The following is an 18,199-nucleotide window of genomic DNA, read 5'->3' on the forward strand; positions in this document are numbered from 1 at the left end:
TGTGGCGAAGAAGGGGCGGGGAAGAGGCCGGCCACCTCGGTCGCCGTGGCAACCACCACTTCCGGTCCGTTTCTCTTTCCGGCCCAGCTCAGCTCGGCCCGCGCGAAATTTGGATCCCTCTGCCCGCGGCCGCCTGCTCTCGGGGGAGGACTGGCGTGAGCGGCCAGAGGCCGGGATCCAGGCACCGCGTCCCCGTCTGTGGGGCCCCGGCTCGGCACTTCCGCGCGGGCAGGCGCAGGGGGCCGCGTCGCCCTGGCCTGGAAAGCGCCGGCGAGCCCAGGCCGCGGCCGCCACAGCCACCATGCCGGCCCGCTGCGTGGCCGCCCGCTGCGGCAACACCACCAAGTCCGGCAGGTCGCTGTTCCGCTTCCCCAAGGACCGGGCCGTGCGGCTGCTGTGGGACCGCTTCGTGCGCGGCCGCCGCGCCGACTGGTACGGCGGCAATGACCGCTCTGTCATCTGCTCGGACCACTTCGCGCCGGCCTGTTTTGACGTCTCTTCAGTCATCCAGAAGAATCTGCGCTTCTCCCAGCGCCTGAGGCTCGTGGCGGGCGCCGTGCCCACCCTGCACCGCGGGTCCGGCCCGGCACCTGGGGGAGCAGAAGACGGAGAGCAAGCGGGCGGCCCCGAAAGGGGACGAGAGCCCCGGGCGGCGAGGCTGGCGGAGGCCGCCCCGGGGCCTGCCCCCTGCACCCTCCTCCGGGCCAGAAAGAGGGCTGCGGCTTCACAGGTAAAGGGACACCAGGAGTCCACCGAGGGTCGCGGAAGGACCCCCGGACTGTGGCTCGGCTCTCCCGCCAGTGTCATCTGGGGAAGGTCACCTCGCCTCGACGGGTTCTCTTTCCCCATCTGTAAAATTAGGAGTGTGCGGTAATGGTGACCTCAAGGTCCTATAGAACATGAACGCTTTGGAATGATACTTCCTTCTACCCCTTCCAACCCCCCAAACACAGTCTCGCAGCCTTTTTTAAGTAGAAAGGGTTTCGTTTGGGTACATCTCAAAGAAATGGGGTGCTTGAAACTGTCTTTGCGTAACTTACGTATCCGCCCGAGGCAGTGTCCGTTATAACTGCCGATATGATGGGGTGGGAGGGGGGTGAGGGGATGCGGGGCTACTGATGAGGAGGGGGCTTGCTGATAAACTGTCCCTAGCTGCCTTTAAGTGAAATCATCTAAGTGAGCTCAGTTTTCCCACCTTCCCTCTTCTGCTACTTTAGTAATTCTCATAAGCGTGGACTATACTTAACTTTGACTCTGGTTACTATCTTCTTCCCCACTTCCCATCTTCAGACTCCCCAGCTTCTTTGAAATAATCAAACTTCAGCCCTATCACCATTAGGTAGATTAAATTAGGACTCTTAACTGGATCTAAAAGGTGTTCAATTTCTAGAGATGGGAAGCGTTCACCAAGAAGTCAAGTAACTGATCTGTAACGAATGTTTTGACTTGAATATTCAGATGCATTCATCAGGTTTTAGAGCTGACGGAAAACTAAATGCCCATCCAGTCCAAACTCACAATGTATGCCCAAGGATGCCAGTCCCGGAGGTGAGTAGTTTCCTCGCGGGCCTGTAATATTTGCTCTAGGTCTAATTGCCAGACCAAAACTTTTTTCTGCAATACCAACCTGGTTCCTACGTTGGTGCTTAGGACCCTTTTAAAGCATCCTGAAATCACTAGGACAAAGAACAAAATTATTAACAAACTACAAGTCCCTGTGTGCTTTTTTGCCCCGCTTACTATACCAGTCCTATCCAAGGCCACTGTCCTTGTGGCTCAGTATGTACCAGTCGTGCTGATCTTTTCCATTTTTGAACATGCTGTATTCCTACCAACAAGCCTTCACTCAGTTGTTTCATGTAATATCCTGCAGTTATGCCCCTTCCACTCCCCGTCATCATCAGTCAAGTCTTTTTACTTTAAAAATGAGTTCAGGGGCGCGTGGGTGGCTCAGTCCGGTTGAGCATCCTACTCCGGCTCAGATCATGATCTCACGGTCTGTGGGTTCGAGCCCTGGGTGGGGCTCTGTGCTGACAGCTTGGAGCATGGAGCCTGCTTGGGAGTCTGTGTCTCCCTCTCTCTCTGCCCCTCCTCTGCTCATGCTCTGTCTCTATATCAAGAATAAACAAAAAAAAATGTTTTTAAAAAAAGCAACTTAAAAAAATCAATTCAAACACCCTTTATTCTTTTATCCCCTAATTATATACTCTTTTTCTTCATATATTTCATATGCTTCAATAGCACATACACTTCAATAATACTCATCACAATTGTCACAAAACAATTGTGTGGTTTGCTTAATATTTGTCTTCATATTAGAATGTAAGCTCCATGAGAGCAGGGATCTTATCTGACATGTTCATTATTGTATTGGCAGTACCTAGAACAATATTGCAAATTTTAGGAATTCAATAACTATGGAATTGTGGAGTGATTATGTCACCACAAGAACACATTTTGTATACAATAGAGTGTTCACTCTACAATAGAGTGGCAGTTTCCTTTCTCACCAAGCTATATACCAGTCAAGACTTCTGCCCCATTAATTATTTATCCACTATCACTACCAATCCAACCTTTACCTAAGCACATAAATGTACCTCTATAAATAGATAAATATAAATATGTAGTAAAGGAGAGCAACTTTAAACATGTGCCATGCACACCCTTTTCTTGCTCATAGCTATACCACCTAATCACAACTTGGGAGAAGAAAAGTCAGGCTAGTGAAACAATTAAAGATTTTATAATAACAAAGGCTAATGTTGAGGGAATCCAGAACAGATACCAAACCTATTTTCCAATTAGTATATCCTGCCAAAATATCTAACAGTCCACATTCCGTTAACACACTTGTCGAGTTATTCGGAAACTGTGTTTTAATGGTAGTGACCTTAAAAGTATATAAAGTTAAAAAGAGTTTAGAGTTGTTAGGCATACATTTTTGGCCAGGTCTAGACTGAGAACCCCAGTAACATTGCTAAGGCAGTTTACTTATGCCACCTCTGATTCCTTCCACCACTCACTGTTTTCTCAGTTCCAGGACCAACTGACTAAAAATCAAATTTCCAGGCATTCTACAACTTTCACTGAGGGGCTATTGTAGGCACTGTTCTGGATGTTTGGTGCAATATGTAGATAAATATAATGGAATGCTCCCCATCTGTAGGGAGCTTGAGAAAAGATTAGGGACTATCTCCAAGGAGGAAGGGGGCTCTGAGGATCAGTGTACACTGATATTTTGCTTCGTGAGGCTATGATTATTGTTTTTCCTTAACAGTTTTGCATTCTTGCTTTTTTTATCCAACCCGAGATGACATAAGTTCCATATATATCTTCAAATTGGTTTGTCAGCTTCCACAGATTATCTGCTGGAATTTGATTGAGACTACACCGAATTTATAAATGAATGTGGGGAGGAAGAACATATTGACAATACTGATTCTTCCAATCCATGAACATAGTGCATCCCTCCATCTGGTTTTCTACATTTCTCTTAAAAATATTTTATGGCATTCTATGTAAAAGTTCTGCACATCTTTTATCAGATTTACTCCTATTTGATTTTACTATTATAAGTAGTATTTAAATTTTTATTTTTTATATATTTATGCAGATAAATTGACTTCTGTTTGACCTCGTATCCAGAAACCTTGTGGAACCTTGTTTATTCCAACAATTTGTAGACACTTTTCAATTTTGTACATGTCTAAAACATATTGGTAAATACTTTTTGATGTTCATGCTTTTATTTTCTATTCCTACTGCACTAACTAGAAACTTTAATACAGTGTTGGGAACTAAAGAGGTGATGAGGAATCCTTTTCTCCGCCTTGTTTCCAGAGGGAAAGCCTTTAGGTTTACCATTTGATATGATTTATACTATAGGGGTTTTTTTGCAGTGCTTTTTATCATAAAAAGGAATATTCCCCTCTATTCCTGCTTTTTGCTACAGATTTAATCATAAGTGATGTTGACTCATATTGAGTGTTTTATCTATTTTCTGAATCTATTCGTGATCCTATATTTTGTCTATTATTCTGTTATTGTGGTGAGTTATATTGCCTGGTTTTGAAATAACAGAATCAAACTTGCATGGCTGAAGTAAACACAATTTCACCAAAGTGTATTACTCTTTTTTATATACTGCTTCATTTGATTTGCTAATGCTTAGGATTTTTGCAAACTTGATCTATGGTTTTTCCGTATTGAAATTCATTTCTCAGCTTTAGTGTCAAGATTATGCTGACCAGTTTGGAGTTATTTCTTCTTATATCATTCTCTGGAAATGTTTCTATAAATGGACATTATACAGCATTAATAAATTTGGTATTAATATTTGGTAGAGTTCAGTTATTCAATTTTTTGTTTCTATACTTATTTTGATAAATTGTGTTTTCTAAAAATTCATCAGTTTAAATTTTCAAATATATGGACACAAAATTGCTTATATTATCTTTTGAAATTCTATATGATATGTAGACTATATGATATGATTTTTGCTTTTTCATTTCATTTCATTTTTGATCTACTTCACCAGGTGCTTATTGATTTTCTTAGTCTTTTCAAAGAATAAACTTTGCCTGTTGATCTGTTCTCTGGTATTTTTTTTCTTTTTTATTCTTTTCTATCATTTTTCCTTCCCTGTACTTATTATTTTCAACTTTGATTTTTTTCATTGATGGGTTAGATTTATACATCACTGAGCTAAATGATTAACCTAGATCTTTTCATATCTATTTTTCCATTAAATAAGCTTGTTAAAAAGCGAAAAGCTTCACTTACACTAGGATATCCTTATGTATTCAGATGTGATATTTCATGCAAAGAATATCTTAAGAATAACTGACTTGTGTATGTGTAGATAAGACAGTGAATTACCAAACTTTAAATTTTGCCCGGTTTCTTAAATTTAAAAAGAAAACAAAACATTTTTTCCAATATTTTAAAAATCATTTTTGTAAGACTTTTAGAGTTTTAGGTGCACAGCAAAATTGAGGGGACTATAGAGAGATTTCCCATATTCCCACTGCCCCCACACATGCATCGCATCCTCCACCAAAGTGATACATTTGTTAGAACTGATGAACCAACATTGAAACATCATTATCACCGGAAGTCCATAGTTTACATTCTAGTTCATTCTTGGTTCTTCTACTTATTAAATTTTTATTTACTCTACTTCTATTCTTCCACCAAATTAGATCATCGATTTTTCAGAATTTCCATATGAATGACAGATGGGGGATAAGTTTCATATGCTTATTTCCCAATTGTAGAATTTTTCATCCTAGAGTGGATGAAAAATTGACTCCTGAAATAAGGATACGTTAGAGATCTTTTGTGGAATACTTTTTTTTACATGATGTTAATAATTACAGTCTAAAGTAATCAAGCCTAGTCAACTTTTCTATACTCTTTTATGCATGTGAGACCAAACACTGCCATGGAAGCATGGCATTAACTGAATCCCGTAAGTTTTTGATGTAGAGTATTACTATTATTATTTAGTTTGAACTATCTTTTTATTTTCATTGAAGTTTATCTTTTAATTTTGTTTTCATGGGTTACTTAGAAGTGTATTTTAAAATTTCCAAACACAGGCATTTTGTAGTTCTATTTTTGTTATAGATTTCTATATCAATTATACTGTGGCCAGAGAGTATATAACATATGAATTTAATCTTTTGAAATTCGTCAAAACTTGTATTAGGCAAAACATAGGTAAGTGTTTGTAAACATGCCATATTCAGGTGAGATGAACGTGTGTTCTGCAGTTGGGTACAATATTCCATACATGTCTATTAATGTTTAACTGTTCTATATCCTTATGGAATTTTTGTCTGCTTCTTGTATTGATATGCCCCTGTGATTTTGAATTTACATATTTGGTCTTCTAATTATAACAGTATTTTTGCATTATATAGTGCTAATATAGCAACATCAGCTTTCTTTAGGTTAGTGTTGGCATAGTATATCTTTTTACAGCCTTTTACTTTCAATCTTTCTGTATCCTTACTCACTTATGGTTGCCCCTTTGAAGAGAATGCTTTTTTCCTGTGGCTGCTTCTCAGTTTTTCTCTGTTTTCCATTTTTACTGTAATGTGCCTAGATATGCCTTCCTTTGTTTTTATTTTGATAAATACAAATAGTACTTTTGTCAAACTGTGTCTTAATGTCTTCTGTCCATTTTAGTTAATTTTCACATGAGATTTGCTCAAATATTGCTTGTGTCCCATTTTTTTCTTTTTATCTGGGACTACAATAATATCATATACAATACCTTTTCACCTTATCTGCTATCTTTTGTAATCTTTTCTATATTTTCCATCTTTTTGTCTCTCTCTGCCTCACTTCAAATATTTTCTTTTGATGCATGTTCCACTTGATCAATACATATTTGGAAATTCTGCTTCTTAACCTTTTAAGATTAAGAAGTAATCAGATATGTGCACAGAAGATTTATGCCCACAAAGATTTCCAATATAGATTGTTTTCATAAATTACAGTATATCTGTACAATAGATTGTATGCAGCCATAAAAATTATGTAGAATATTTAATAATATAGAAACATGATATATTAAAGGATAAAACAAGGTTATAAAACATTATCCAATTAAAAAAACATAAATAGCAAAAGACCAAAAAAATTCCAAACTATAAAGTTGTTAGCTATGGATAAAGAGATTACGGCGATTTTTTAGTTTATTTTTGCTTCTCTGGGTGGGTGCAAATTTTTCTCAGTGATAAAATGTCTTCTTCTAATGGGAACAGAAGTTATTTTTTAAAGCATGATTTGATTCCTAAAATGCCATTTTAATGAGGCATAAATCTGTTCTGTAAAGAAATAACGTACTTATTCTAGACTCTTGGCTTGGCTTAGAAGTAGATATAGCCAGTGGAAATTAGTCATAATTATAAACAGAAATAAAGGTAGGACTTATATTTTGATTTAAGTCCTTAGTAATAGGAGATATAATTGTTTCTGTTACAAAGGGACTCTTCACAAAGTATCTTTAATGTCTTGCTAGCAACCAAAGATGCCAGCTAAAGTATTTTTTCAGTGGTCTGAAGCTACTTGCCACTATCAGGGCACTAGATAAAATTGCAAAGTACTTTTATTTTGTTTCTCTATCACTTCTTATTTTTTCTTCCCACAGTCCCCCTTACACATTCCAGATGTCCTTTCTTAGCCTCTTCCACATAAATTCTAGGCACTCAAGTCTTAGGTTACCTTCTAAGTATCCAAATCCTCCTTCTTTCTACCTCTCACTTCCCCCATGAGTCAGAATTTCCATCTTACATTGTATTTTTTTTCCTCAGGAAAGCATAAAATCATTAAAGCCAATCATATTATTATTTTTTAAACCAATCATATTATTGTATCAAAGTATTTCTCTCCAAGGGATGAAGGACTGAGATTGGGTTTTCTAGAGTAATTACTGCTATACTATCTAATAATTTAATACTAGTAGAATTATTTCTTACAGCAACTGATTTAGGGGGAAAAACAATGAGTTGTAAGCAAATAGCTTAATAGCTTATAGATTTCTGTTTGACCAGAATGCTTAGCAATTTGTGGTTGCAAATAGTAAAGAACAATATGGCAGAGTTCTTGAGAACTTGGACTATGAAGCCAGCTTGCCTGGGTTCAAATTCCAGTCTTCCTGATATGTGACCTTGAAAACTATTATTTATAGTCTTTTACTACTTCTCACTTTTGAAAGATAAAACCATACTAGTTAGGCTTACCTTTGATATAGTTCTCTGATTCATATTTTTAGATTACATGTGAAAATGAAATTGCACAAGCACAAGTCCATGCTGATCATCGATCTCCTGGTGTCGCTTCAGTACCTCCTTACTGTGAAGAAGGCCCAGTGCATAAAAGTACACAGATTTCTCTGAAAAGGCCCCCTCACCGAAATGTTGGTATGTTTTGACTCTTCTGTTCATTTATAATTGAGTTAATCTTCTGTATATGAAAGGTATGTGACAAGCCAAGGGTCATTCACAGGCAATCATGTTTATTCCCTGCAGGCATTCAGGCCAAGGTAAAAGGGTTTGGAAAACAACTGTGTAACACCACTACTCAGACGGATGAACTGCAGTCTAGAAGTGCCTCTCTCTCTGACATTTACTCATGACTCAGAGACGGACGTTGAGAGTGAGCAGAGCGATTTGTCTTACATTGCTGTGCAGGTGAGAGAAGAGTCCTGTTCAAAACTCCACATCAGATGACTTGGCATGCCATAGGTTTTCCAATCTTTGCTCACATCATTACTTCTTTGCTCCCATGAATCTTTCACTTTGAGATAGTTGAGCATCAGCAAAATTTGTTTAGCTCTAAGGCAAAAATGTGGCTGTCTGCCAAGGTAATGAAGGTAATACTGCCCACAAGCCTCCCCACCTCCCACTTTACCATTTTTTTTTTAAATCCTTGGTGGAAATCGGATTATAAAACAAAACCACAGTAGCAACATTTCCAGATCAAGATTAAGCACTGAATATTTAAGCTTGCTGCAGAAGCAACCCCCATATGGGACTTACTTGACATTTACAAGTTAGAATGTCACCATCCGAAATAATTTGAAGATACTAGTAAGCACAGCCAAGTCTGATACTGTTAAATGATTTGGGGGTGGAGTCAGGAGATTTACCATTGATTATTATTTTTTATGTTGTGTATTTATTAGTTTGTCCATTTGTAATACCATTCAATCTGGATCGGTCCCTGGGTGCATTACTGGTGAAGCTATGGCTCATACAGAAAATTTTCGAAGGGAATTAATTGAAACAGAGGGAGAGCTTCATATACTTAGATTACCTTGTTGATGAAATCTGCATTGGTTCCCATTGCAACAAACCAATTAGCTTGATTCATTTCGATTGAAATTATTAGCATCATGCAAAAAAAAAAAAATTAGTACATTTCTAATGTTATCCCCATGTCAGGAATTGGGTTTTCCTCTATTAATACCACTCTGTTGAATTCCACATTAGGGAAATAAGCATGTGAAACTTAGCTGCTCCATCTGCCACTCACCAGGAAAATGTCTCTGGCAATTCTGTACCATGAAGTGATTTGTTACAATGGTTTCTGAGAAACTTATTAGAACTCTGATCTTCTATTGAGAATAATAAAAACAAATGTCCATTTTATACTTCACATGTCTTGTGCATGATTGGAAGAACTTGCATGATTTGTATCCTAGATTTAAATAAGATACCAAAGTGATTTTCTCCCAAAGCCAGTTTCATGTGTGACTTAATTTTAATAAAAAGAATAATAAAATAAACAAAATATTACTAAAAGTTGTGAGCCTGAAGTATCATTGTGTAAACATAATAGTATCATCATCACCATTATTATTATTACTATTATTATTATTATTATTATTACTGCTGTTTTGGCTTGACTTTGAGATGACTATTTTATGTTTTAAGAGAGCTTTATGTTTTGTGGGGATTTTTTGTTTTTTTACTGTTTACTTATTTATTTAAAAAAATTTTTTAATGTTTTATTTATTTCTGAGAGAGAGAGAGAAAGACAGTGTGAACAAGGGAGGGTCAGAGAGAGAGGGAGATACAGAATCCAAAACAGGCTCCAGGCTCTGAATTAGCTGTCAGCACAAAGCCTGACACGGGGCTCGAACCCACGAACGTGAGATCATCACCTGAACCGAAGTCGGACGCTTAACCAACTGAACCACCCAGGCGCCCATGTTTATTTATTTTTGAAGAGAGAGAGAGACAGAGCATGAGCAGGAGAGGGGCAGAGAGAGAAGAAGACATAGAATCGAAAGCAGACTCTAGGCTCCATGCTGTCACCACAGAGCCCAATGCAGGGCTCAACCCTATAAACTGTAAGATCATGACCTGAGCTGAAGTCAAACACTTATACTTGACTGCACACCAACAGGAGCCCCAAGAGACCTTTATGTTTTAAAATTAAGCACATAAATCTTCTGAAGCTAAATACTATCAGTAAGTACCTATTGTCCCTTGGGCTTTTAAAGATCCTATCTTCTTAATTCTAATCGTAATGAATATTATATGCCCATTAATCACCAAATTTCACTGCCATGAGTTTACTTCTATGTGTTAAACAACTTTGAGAGCTGTAGTAGTTCTTTCTCTTCATTTCTTTCTTACTTTCTATTCAGTTAGATTTTTCTTCTCTCACCAATTGAGAATTTATGTTTGGTTTGTTGAAGCACATGATTTTATTATGTCCTGAAGTAAAATGAAATCCTGGCTTTGTTTTAAATGTAAGGAACTTCTGGCTTATATATACATACTGATTACTGTTTGTATATTTTCAATTATCTTAATTTCTTTCGTTCCCAGATGAGTTTAATGGGAAAGAATGAGATATACCTCAAGACTTCCCATATCATTTTTCATTCGTTTATTTAATAAGTACTTATTAAACATACTCTGTGCCAGATAACTATTCTAGACACCAAGGTATATTCGTGAACAAGATAAAGATTTGGCCCTCTTGATGCTTACCTTTTAGAGGAGAGCCAGGCAATAAACAAGGAAATGAATGAATAATTTTAGATAATGATTAGTGCAATGAAGAAAACAAGGCAGAGTAAGATGTTAGAACATAATTGGGGTCAGGGAGAGGGTTTGCTCTTTTAGGTAGGGTAATCAGGAAAGGCCTCTCTAAAGATAAAATATTTGAGCAGAGACCTGGACAATCAGAAGAAGCAACCATCTAAGGATTGGAGGGCAGAGCATTCCACATGATAGGAATGGCAGGTGCTCTGGTATTTGAGGAAGAACAGGGAGGCTAGGGTGGCTGGAGATAATGAACTAGGCAGAGAATGATAAGAGATGAGATTGGACTGGTATACAGAACCAGACCATGTAAGGCCTTTGGGGCCACAATCAATCATTTTCATTTTTTTCTAGACTTACAGTCTATTTTAAATGTATTGTATGGCTGGCATATTGCCAGTATTTCTTATACTTAAAAAACATAATTGGATTCACATGTAAAATCATTGGACTTTAGGCAAGAGAAGAGAGACGTGTCAAGAGTATGTGAATATACAGCTTGCTCTGTCAAAAATATTCCTCAGTGGGAATTCTGGAGAGATGATGGCGGTGATGATGTCTTTTCTTTTGAATCTCCCCAAATTTCCTCATGGAAGCAAACAGAGCGGTTCCAATTCTGTTAGTGGCAAGGTAGCTTGTATCAGATTAACCGTCCTGTGGATAACATGTATAGAAAACAACTTTAAGGGACCCAAAGAGCATCAAAAGTAGGTTGAAATAGCAAGTCATCCTTAAAAGAGGTGAACGGCAGTGGACGAGATATCCTTTGTGTGCCTTCCCGCCCCAGTGCACTCCCCGTTCTGTGCTCTGAAGGGCATCTAGAACTCAAGTAGAAAGTTACCATCTTACTGGCTTGAGGAGTCAGAGTTGAAAATTAAGGGCTCCTGGAGTGAAAAGTGGCAGGGCAAGTCATAGAAAAGTCAAAGCCACTGGGGAGGAGGGCCAAATCTGCTTATCAACCACCCAAGTCTTTGACAATCACCGAAGTACACATGTGTTGTATGGAGAGACCTCAGTGATCCCCAGTAGAAAGAAACAGCTGGAAGCCTTAGCTTAGTTTGATCTTGGAGTTTGAGTCCAGCCAAGTTCACTGGCTGTTAGAACAAAATCCATCATGCTTTAGAATAAGATGACAGAATTTGTCATCTAAAATGTCCAGCATAATATTGAAAATCACTTGTCATGTAGAGAAATTGGAAAAGTGTGATCCATAATCAATACAAAAAAGGAAGCAATAGAAATCAACTCCAGGATAACCAAAGTTGTCATTAGCAGAGCTGTCATTAGCAGAGAAGAACTTTAGAAGAGCACTTAAAATAAAACGTATTCAAACAGAAAAATACAGCAATACCAAATGAAAAGACAGGGAATCTAAGAAGATAAAAGGAAACTAGAAAAAAGAAGCAGATGGAAATTCTAGAGCTGAAAAGAGACAAGCTATCAAAGCTGACACAAGAAGAAACAGAAAACCAGAAAACCTGAATCACTCTATATTTTTAAAGAAGTTGAATTTGTAATCATAATCCTTTCACAAAGAAAATTCAATGCCTAGGTGACTTCACATGTAAGTTCTATCAAACACATAAGGAAAAAATGCAAATGTTACAGAAACTCTTTCAAGAGAAGCATTAAGGAACACTTTCCACTTCATGAGCTCCACATTATCCTATTACCAAAACTGGGCAAAGACATGATAAGAAATTACAAAGCAATATCCCAATGTGAATGTAGGGGCAAATATCCTTAACAAACTATTAGCGAACATATCCTGCAATGTAACAATAATACATCATGTCCAAGTATAGTTTAGCTCAACACTGCAAGATTAGCTTCATGCTCAAAAATTAAACAATGCAATCACCGCATTACGAGAATAGAGGAGAAAAATCACATGATCATCTCATTTAATTTAGAAAGAGTATTTGAGGGGCGCCTGGGTGGCTCAGTCAGTTAAGTGTCCGACTTCAGCTCAGGTCATGACCACACAGTCCATGGGTTTGAGCCCCACATCAGGCTCTGTGCTGACAACTTGGAGCCTGGAACCTGCTTCCGATTCTGTTCTTCCTCTCTCTCTCTCTGCCCCTCCCCTGCTTGTGCCCTCTCTCTGTTTCTTAAAAGTGAATAAATAAACATAAAAAGAAAAGAGTATTTAACAAAAATCAAGATCCATTTATGATAAAGACTCTCCACAAACTAAGAGTAGAAGGGAACTTGTTTCTCAGTCTGATAAATGACAGCCATGATATAGGTACCAATAATATCAATAGTTAATGTTCAAGGGTTGAAACTATCAGGAACAAGGCAAGGATATTCATTCTTCAGTACTTCTAGTCAAAATTGTAGTGAAGATCCTAATTAGTGCAATAAAGACAAAAAGAAAAAAAAGTAAAATGCATAGAAGTTTAAAAGGAAGATATAGAGGGACCAGATTGCCTCTGTTGACTGAGCATCAACTCTTGATCTCAGCTTAGTTCATGATCCCAGGATTGTGGGATCCAGCCCCACATGGGGCTCTGCACTGAGCGTGAAACCTGCTTAAGATTCTCTCCCTCTGTCTCCCCCACTCGCATGTGCTCTCTCTCTCTCTCTCTCGCTCTCTCAAATTAAAAAAAAAAGTAATAAAAGGAAGATATAAAACTTTTAAATACAGATCATGTACATAGAAATGCCCATGGGATCTACAAAAAGCTAATCGAACTAATAAGTCAGTTTAGTAAAGACATGTATAAAAACCAATTGTATTGCTGCATATTAGCAATGAACAATTGGAAAGTGAAATAAAAAACCGACACCATTTACAATATAAAAATACAAAGGGTTTAGAATAACCCAAGTGTTGGATAGAGAAGAAGCAACCTGAAGTCTCATACATGGCTGATGAGAATGTAAAACGTTAAAACCACTTTAGAAAACGGTTTGGCAAACTTTTATAAAGTTAACACACCCATATCATTCAACCAAGCAATTCAATTCCTAAGTATTTATCCAAGAGAAATTAAAATACATGCCTACACAAACACTTTTACAAGGATGTTTCTAAGAGTCTGAATCTGAAAACAACCCAAATGTTCATCAACAGGTGAATGGACAAGCAAATTATAGTATATCCAGACAATGGAATTCTCCCAGCAATAAAAGAGAACAAGCATGTGTGTAACAATGTGGATGAATTTTGAAAACATTTTGCTGAGTGAAAAAAATCCAGATTCAAATAAGAGTACATGTACTGTATTTCCATTTGCACAAAATTCTAAAAAGGAGAGAGAGAGACAGAGAGAATCAATCTGTAGAAAGAAAAAGATAATCAGCAGCTGCCTAGGACTGGGGCAGAGAGGAAACGACCTGCAAAGGGGAGAAGGAAATGTTTAGGTTAATGTGGGTGTTGTAGACCCTGATGTGGTCATAGTTACATCAGTACATATCCTTGTGGTGGTGTCAATTATACCTTTATGAAGCTGACTGAAGAAAACAGCAATACATGCTAATTGCCAAATGACCAGTAAAAACAACAAATTCTGTAGTTTTTTTAAGGTAGACTTCACAGAAGAAGCAGAATTGGAATTGCCCTTTCAGAAGAGATAAGATATAGATGTTCTACATTTAAAAAAAAAAAAAACTGAGCAGGGGCACCTGGGTGGCTCAGTTGGTTAAGCATCCAACCTCGGCTCAGGTCATGATCTCATGGTTCTTGAGTTCAAGCCCTACGTCGAGCTCTGTGCTGACAGCTCAGAGCCTGAAGCCTGCTTCAGATTCTGTCTCCCTCCCCCACTCACATTCTGTCTGTCTCTCTCTCAGAAATAAACTTTTAAAAAATTTTGAAAAACTGAGCAAAGAAAAAGTCAACACAGGCATAAATGCAGTAAGAGCAGAATGGGTGGCTTGAAGGGATGGTGGTGGCCTCATTACACTGAAGGCAGAGGCTCCTACAAGGGAACTGTGGGAGATTCAGATGGAGGGAGGAGAAAGTTGGGGGGCAGAATGTGGCCAGAACAAAGAGATTGGCCTTTATTCTTTGGGTGCTAAATGGCCTTTTGAGATTTTTGAGCAGGGAAGTACATTAGGTGAATGAATCTGGAGTATGGTGTGGGAAGATCAGCAGGGAGAGAATTTGTTCCGGCTAAGATGGCAGGCTGTTGCAGTAGTCGTGGCTTGAGAAGATCAAAGATTGAACTAGAGTGAGAAGGGCACAGAAGGGAGGCGATGCTGAGAAGGAAGAATTGACTGGCCATCCTAGACATGAATATTAGGTTTAGTCACTGAACTTGTGAACAAGGACAGAGTAAACAATGAGTTTCCAAGCCTGGGAGTACAATTCGTAGAAAAAAGAAGCAGTCAGTTTGGGGAGAAAGATTCTGATTTCAATTTTAGGAGTCAGTTGACTGAGAAACCCTCCTTGACCCTACTCTTTACTCTTTTTTTTTTAAAGTTAATTTATTTATTTCAAGAGAGACAGAGACAGACAGGGGGAGGGGGTGCAGAGACAAAGAGGGAAAGAGAGAACCCCAAGAAGGCTCCATGCTGTCAGCTCAGAGCCCTATGCAAACCATGAGATCATGACCTGAGCCCAAATCAAGTGCCAGACGCTTCACTGACTGAGCCAACCAGGCACCCTACCCAGATTTCTGCTTTTACCTCTGTCTTAAGACTGGATGAAGTGTCACTGCATACACCAAAGTGTGTCATGCTCAGCCCATCACAACATTTAGCTCCTTGTACTGTGACTTTTGACCAATCTCCCCCAGTAGGCTCTGTAAACTTGAAAATAAGGACTGTCTTTCATGAGTATTGCCATGTGCCAAGCATTGTTCAGAGAGCCCTAGGGTTTTGCATATGTGCTTAGCGCACAATGAGTGCTTCTAAGTATTTGCTAAGTAAGTACTGAATGTTGAGTTTGAGAGGATAATGGAATGGGAAAGTGGGTGCATGCCTCAGTCAATTACAGTGGTGAGTTTGGGAGATATATTCCGGGGAGGTATTTACCTAAAAGTGATCGTTGAAGCTGTGATAAAGGACAGCTTATAAGCCTCCTGTGGCACTTCATGTCTTCATTACTTACCTGGCAAATTGGCTCCGAAATGAGAAGGAGAAACCAAGAAAATGAACGCAAGCCTGCATTATCCATTAGTGCAATTAACAACCTTCTGAATATTCAGGAAGGGGCTCTTCCGATAACTGGCACACAGGCTTTGCCTGGCTTTTGATGCCGACCTCTTCCCTTCTGTACCAATAAAAATGAAGCCGTGACATTTGAGAAAGTGGGAGAAAAGTTCCAGGGAGGTGGCAGCAGCCTGGATGCTTGGTTTTCACCCTGGTTGGGTTCCGAGGCCCCACCACTTATCAACTGTATGAGCTTAGACAAATTACTCCACCTCCCTGGGGTTGTGTCTTGTCGTCTGAAAACCCGTGGTTTTACTACCTACATCTGATTTTTGTCGAGAGGATTAAAGCAGGTCCACTATGCCGAGCTCTTAGAACAGTGCCTGCCCCTGGGAAGCACTCTGTAACTCTTAGCTAAAGGCAGGGAGGTGTGGTGGAGAAGAACACGGCCCCTGGAGCTCACTACCTGGGCTCGAATTCTGGTTCTGTCACCTACTAGGCAAGTTAATGTGTTTGTGCCCTGTTTCCTTGTCTGGAAAGCAGGGGTGTTATTAACACCTCTATCGTAGGTTTGTTATGAGAATTACATGAATAGCAGCCGCCAAAGACACTGGCTGACGGATGGCAAAAATCAGGTTAGTGTTCATGGTGATGACCGCCACTCCCTTACTCTGATATCTTGAGTCTCCAGCTCCATCTGGTCTCTTCACTGCCCCTCCTCCCTCAGGGCCAGGATGACTAATGGATGCTTGCTACTAAGGAGCCCACAGCGACACTAGATGGGGTTGCTGAGCTAAAGCACTTAAGGACCGGCCCGGCAGCCACCTCAAATTTTTGGAGCTGAACGAGACTTTAAGAATGTTCTGGTCCGCCCTCTTTATTTTGCGGATGAAGAAGCTAAGGATCAGAGAAGGCGTCTGATGTAATCCCCGCCTGCAGTTGTCTCAGCAATCTACTGTCCCCAAAAGTTTCTGGGAAATCCAATCCCACCCTTCATCAGAAATGATGGAATAATAAAGCTAGATGTGCTTACAGACCCTAATTTTTTTTTTTTCTAGAATCATTTGATCAAACCCAAATGATCCTCTAAGTTCCACAGGACCAGGAGCAAGCTGCCATCGTTCACCGACTGCCGTGTCGGGATGTGCTAGAAGTTCCGCTGACACTCGCTGAATGAATGATAGGGACCTATCATGTTTTTACAGTTCTATGGGGCCCCCTGGGGGCTCCCTCGTTTAAGCACCTGGCTCTTGATTTCAGCCCAGGTCATGAACTCACGGTTCATGAGTTCGAGCCCTGCGAAAGTTCTAGAGATTTCAAATCTTCCTCAACACTTTCTCCAATGCTCTCTGAAGGGGATTCCTTCTAACACAGCCCCATTCCCTTCATGTAAAAATGCCAGTCAATCCTTTTCTCCTTTTTCTAGTCTCTGTGAAGGTGTTAGAGCTGGAAAGAACTGTGGAAAAAAAATCACCCAGTCAAATGGTGATTGGGTCCATGGTAGTTTTGTCAATGAAAACACTAAATTAGGAGGTTTGCGCGTGGTTAGGTAAACTAACTGGTTAGTGGCAGAACTAACATTGGAATCTCCCTTAGCTCATCACCCTTCAAAATAATTCAGTCTGCTTCAAGAGACTATCACATTTCTTCCACCAGCCCTTTAACAGTTTCCTAACCTTTCCTCCGTGTCATATTCTCCACATTATTACTAATTTTGATTGCTTCCCGCTGGAAGCAAGCTTACCATTCATGTCCTTCTTATTCCAGGACAACTAACCTACCTTATCATGGCTCCTCACCCACCAACGGTGTGCACTTCTGGTTCTTAATCCCCGTCCTTGAAAAGAAACAGTGAGTCCTTTTTCCTACCTATGCCAGGAGGGGTGGGGGTTTCAGATATTCCAAGGGCGTCATCCCTGCCTGGTTAGTGTCAAAACAGATGGGTCCCAGACATAGGACACCCCCAGGGTCGTTCCAAGGCGGTGTTTACCGTTCTATTTAGAGCCTCAAAAGTGTGTTGGGCTCTGCGATAACACGACCCGGGGCAAGCCCCAAGCAGAGTGTTCCCTGGCGGCACCCAATGGCATCCAGGTTCTGTTTTGCTAACACCACCAGGAAATGAAGAATTTCTACAGCCAAGCACTGTCTCCTTTTAATCCTTTCTCTACAGTTCTAATGGCTTGCTGGTTTCGTTTTGTTTCGTTTTGTTTTTTACCAACTCTACTATCTTGTTGTGGTGGATTTCTCTAAATGGCCATAAATTCTTCCACACCTATTAAGAGGTGAAATCTGTTTATCGACTCCTTGAATCCGACTTGGCCGTATGACTCACTTTGGCCAGTGGGACATTAGCAAAAGCGATTTGTGCTGGAGCTTTGAAAGTGCTTGAGCACTGGGGTTGTTCTAGCAGTGTTTGGCACCCTGGGACTGCCACGTAAATAAGCCCAAGCTAGCCAGCTAGAGGAAGAGGGGAAACGCAGCCAGACCCTGCCTAGAGTCTTCTAAATTACCAAACATATGCATGAGGCCAT

The 18,199-nt window shown here is 39.8% G+C and overlaps 1 protein-coding gene across 3 annotated transcripts; it reads left to right on the forward strand.

Annotated features, from left to right (window-relative positions):
* Positions 1–199: 199 nt before the first annotated feature.
* Positions 200–17,476, forward strand: THAP10 (THAP domain containing 10). Of its 3 annotated transcripts, none has more exons than XR_005529431.1 (4): positions 200–730; positions 7,787–7,934; positions 8,043–8,204; positions 17,436–17,476. XR_005529431.1 is itself a non-coding variant. In XM_039237859.1 (3 exons), exons 1-3 carry the CDS (start codon positions 302–304, stop codon positions 8,147–8,149), a joined length of 684 nt encoding a protein of 227 aa, XP_039093790.1. In that variant the 5' UTR covers positions 200–301; the 3' UTR covers positions 8,150–9,171. The 3 variants fall into 3 exon arrangements, 1 of the variants encoding a protein (XP_039093790.1); XR_005529430.1 differs by lacking the exon at positions 17,436–17,476 and adding an exon at positions 8,958–9,171; XM_039237859.1 differs by lacking the exon at positions 17,436–17,476 and having other exon boundaries at positions 8,043–9,171.
* Positions 17,477–18,199: the final 723 nt, after the last annotated feature.

Source organism: Hyaena hyaena, unplaced genomic scaffold (genome assembly GCF_003009895.1).
Source record: "Hyaena hyaena isolate Hyena2069 unplaced genomic scaffold, ASM300989v1 scaffold_130, whole genome shotgun sequence".
Lineage (NCBI taxonomy): Eukaryota > Metazoa > Chordata > Mammalia > Carnivora > Hyaenidae > Hyaena > Hyaena hyaena.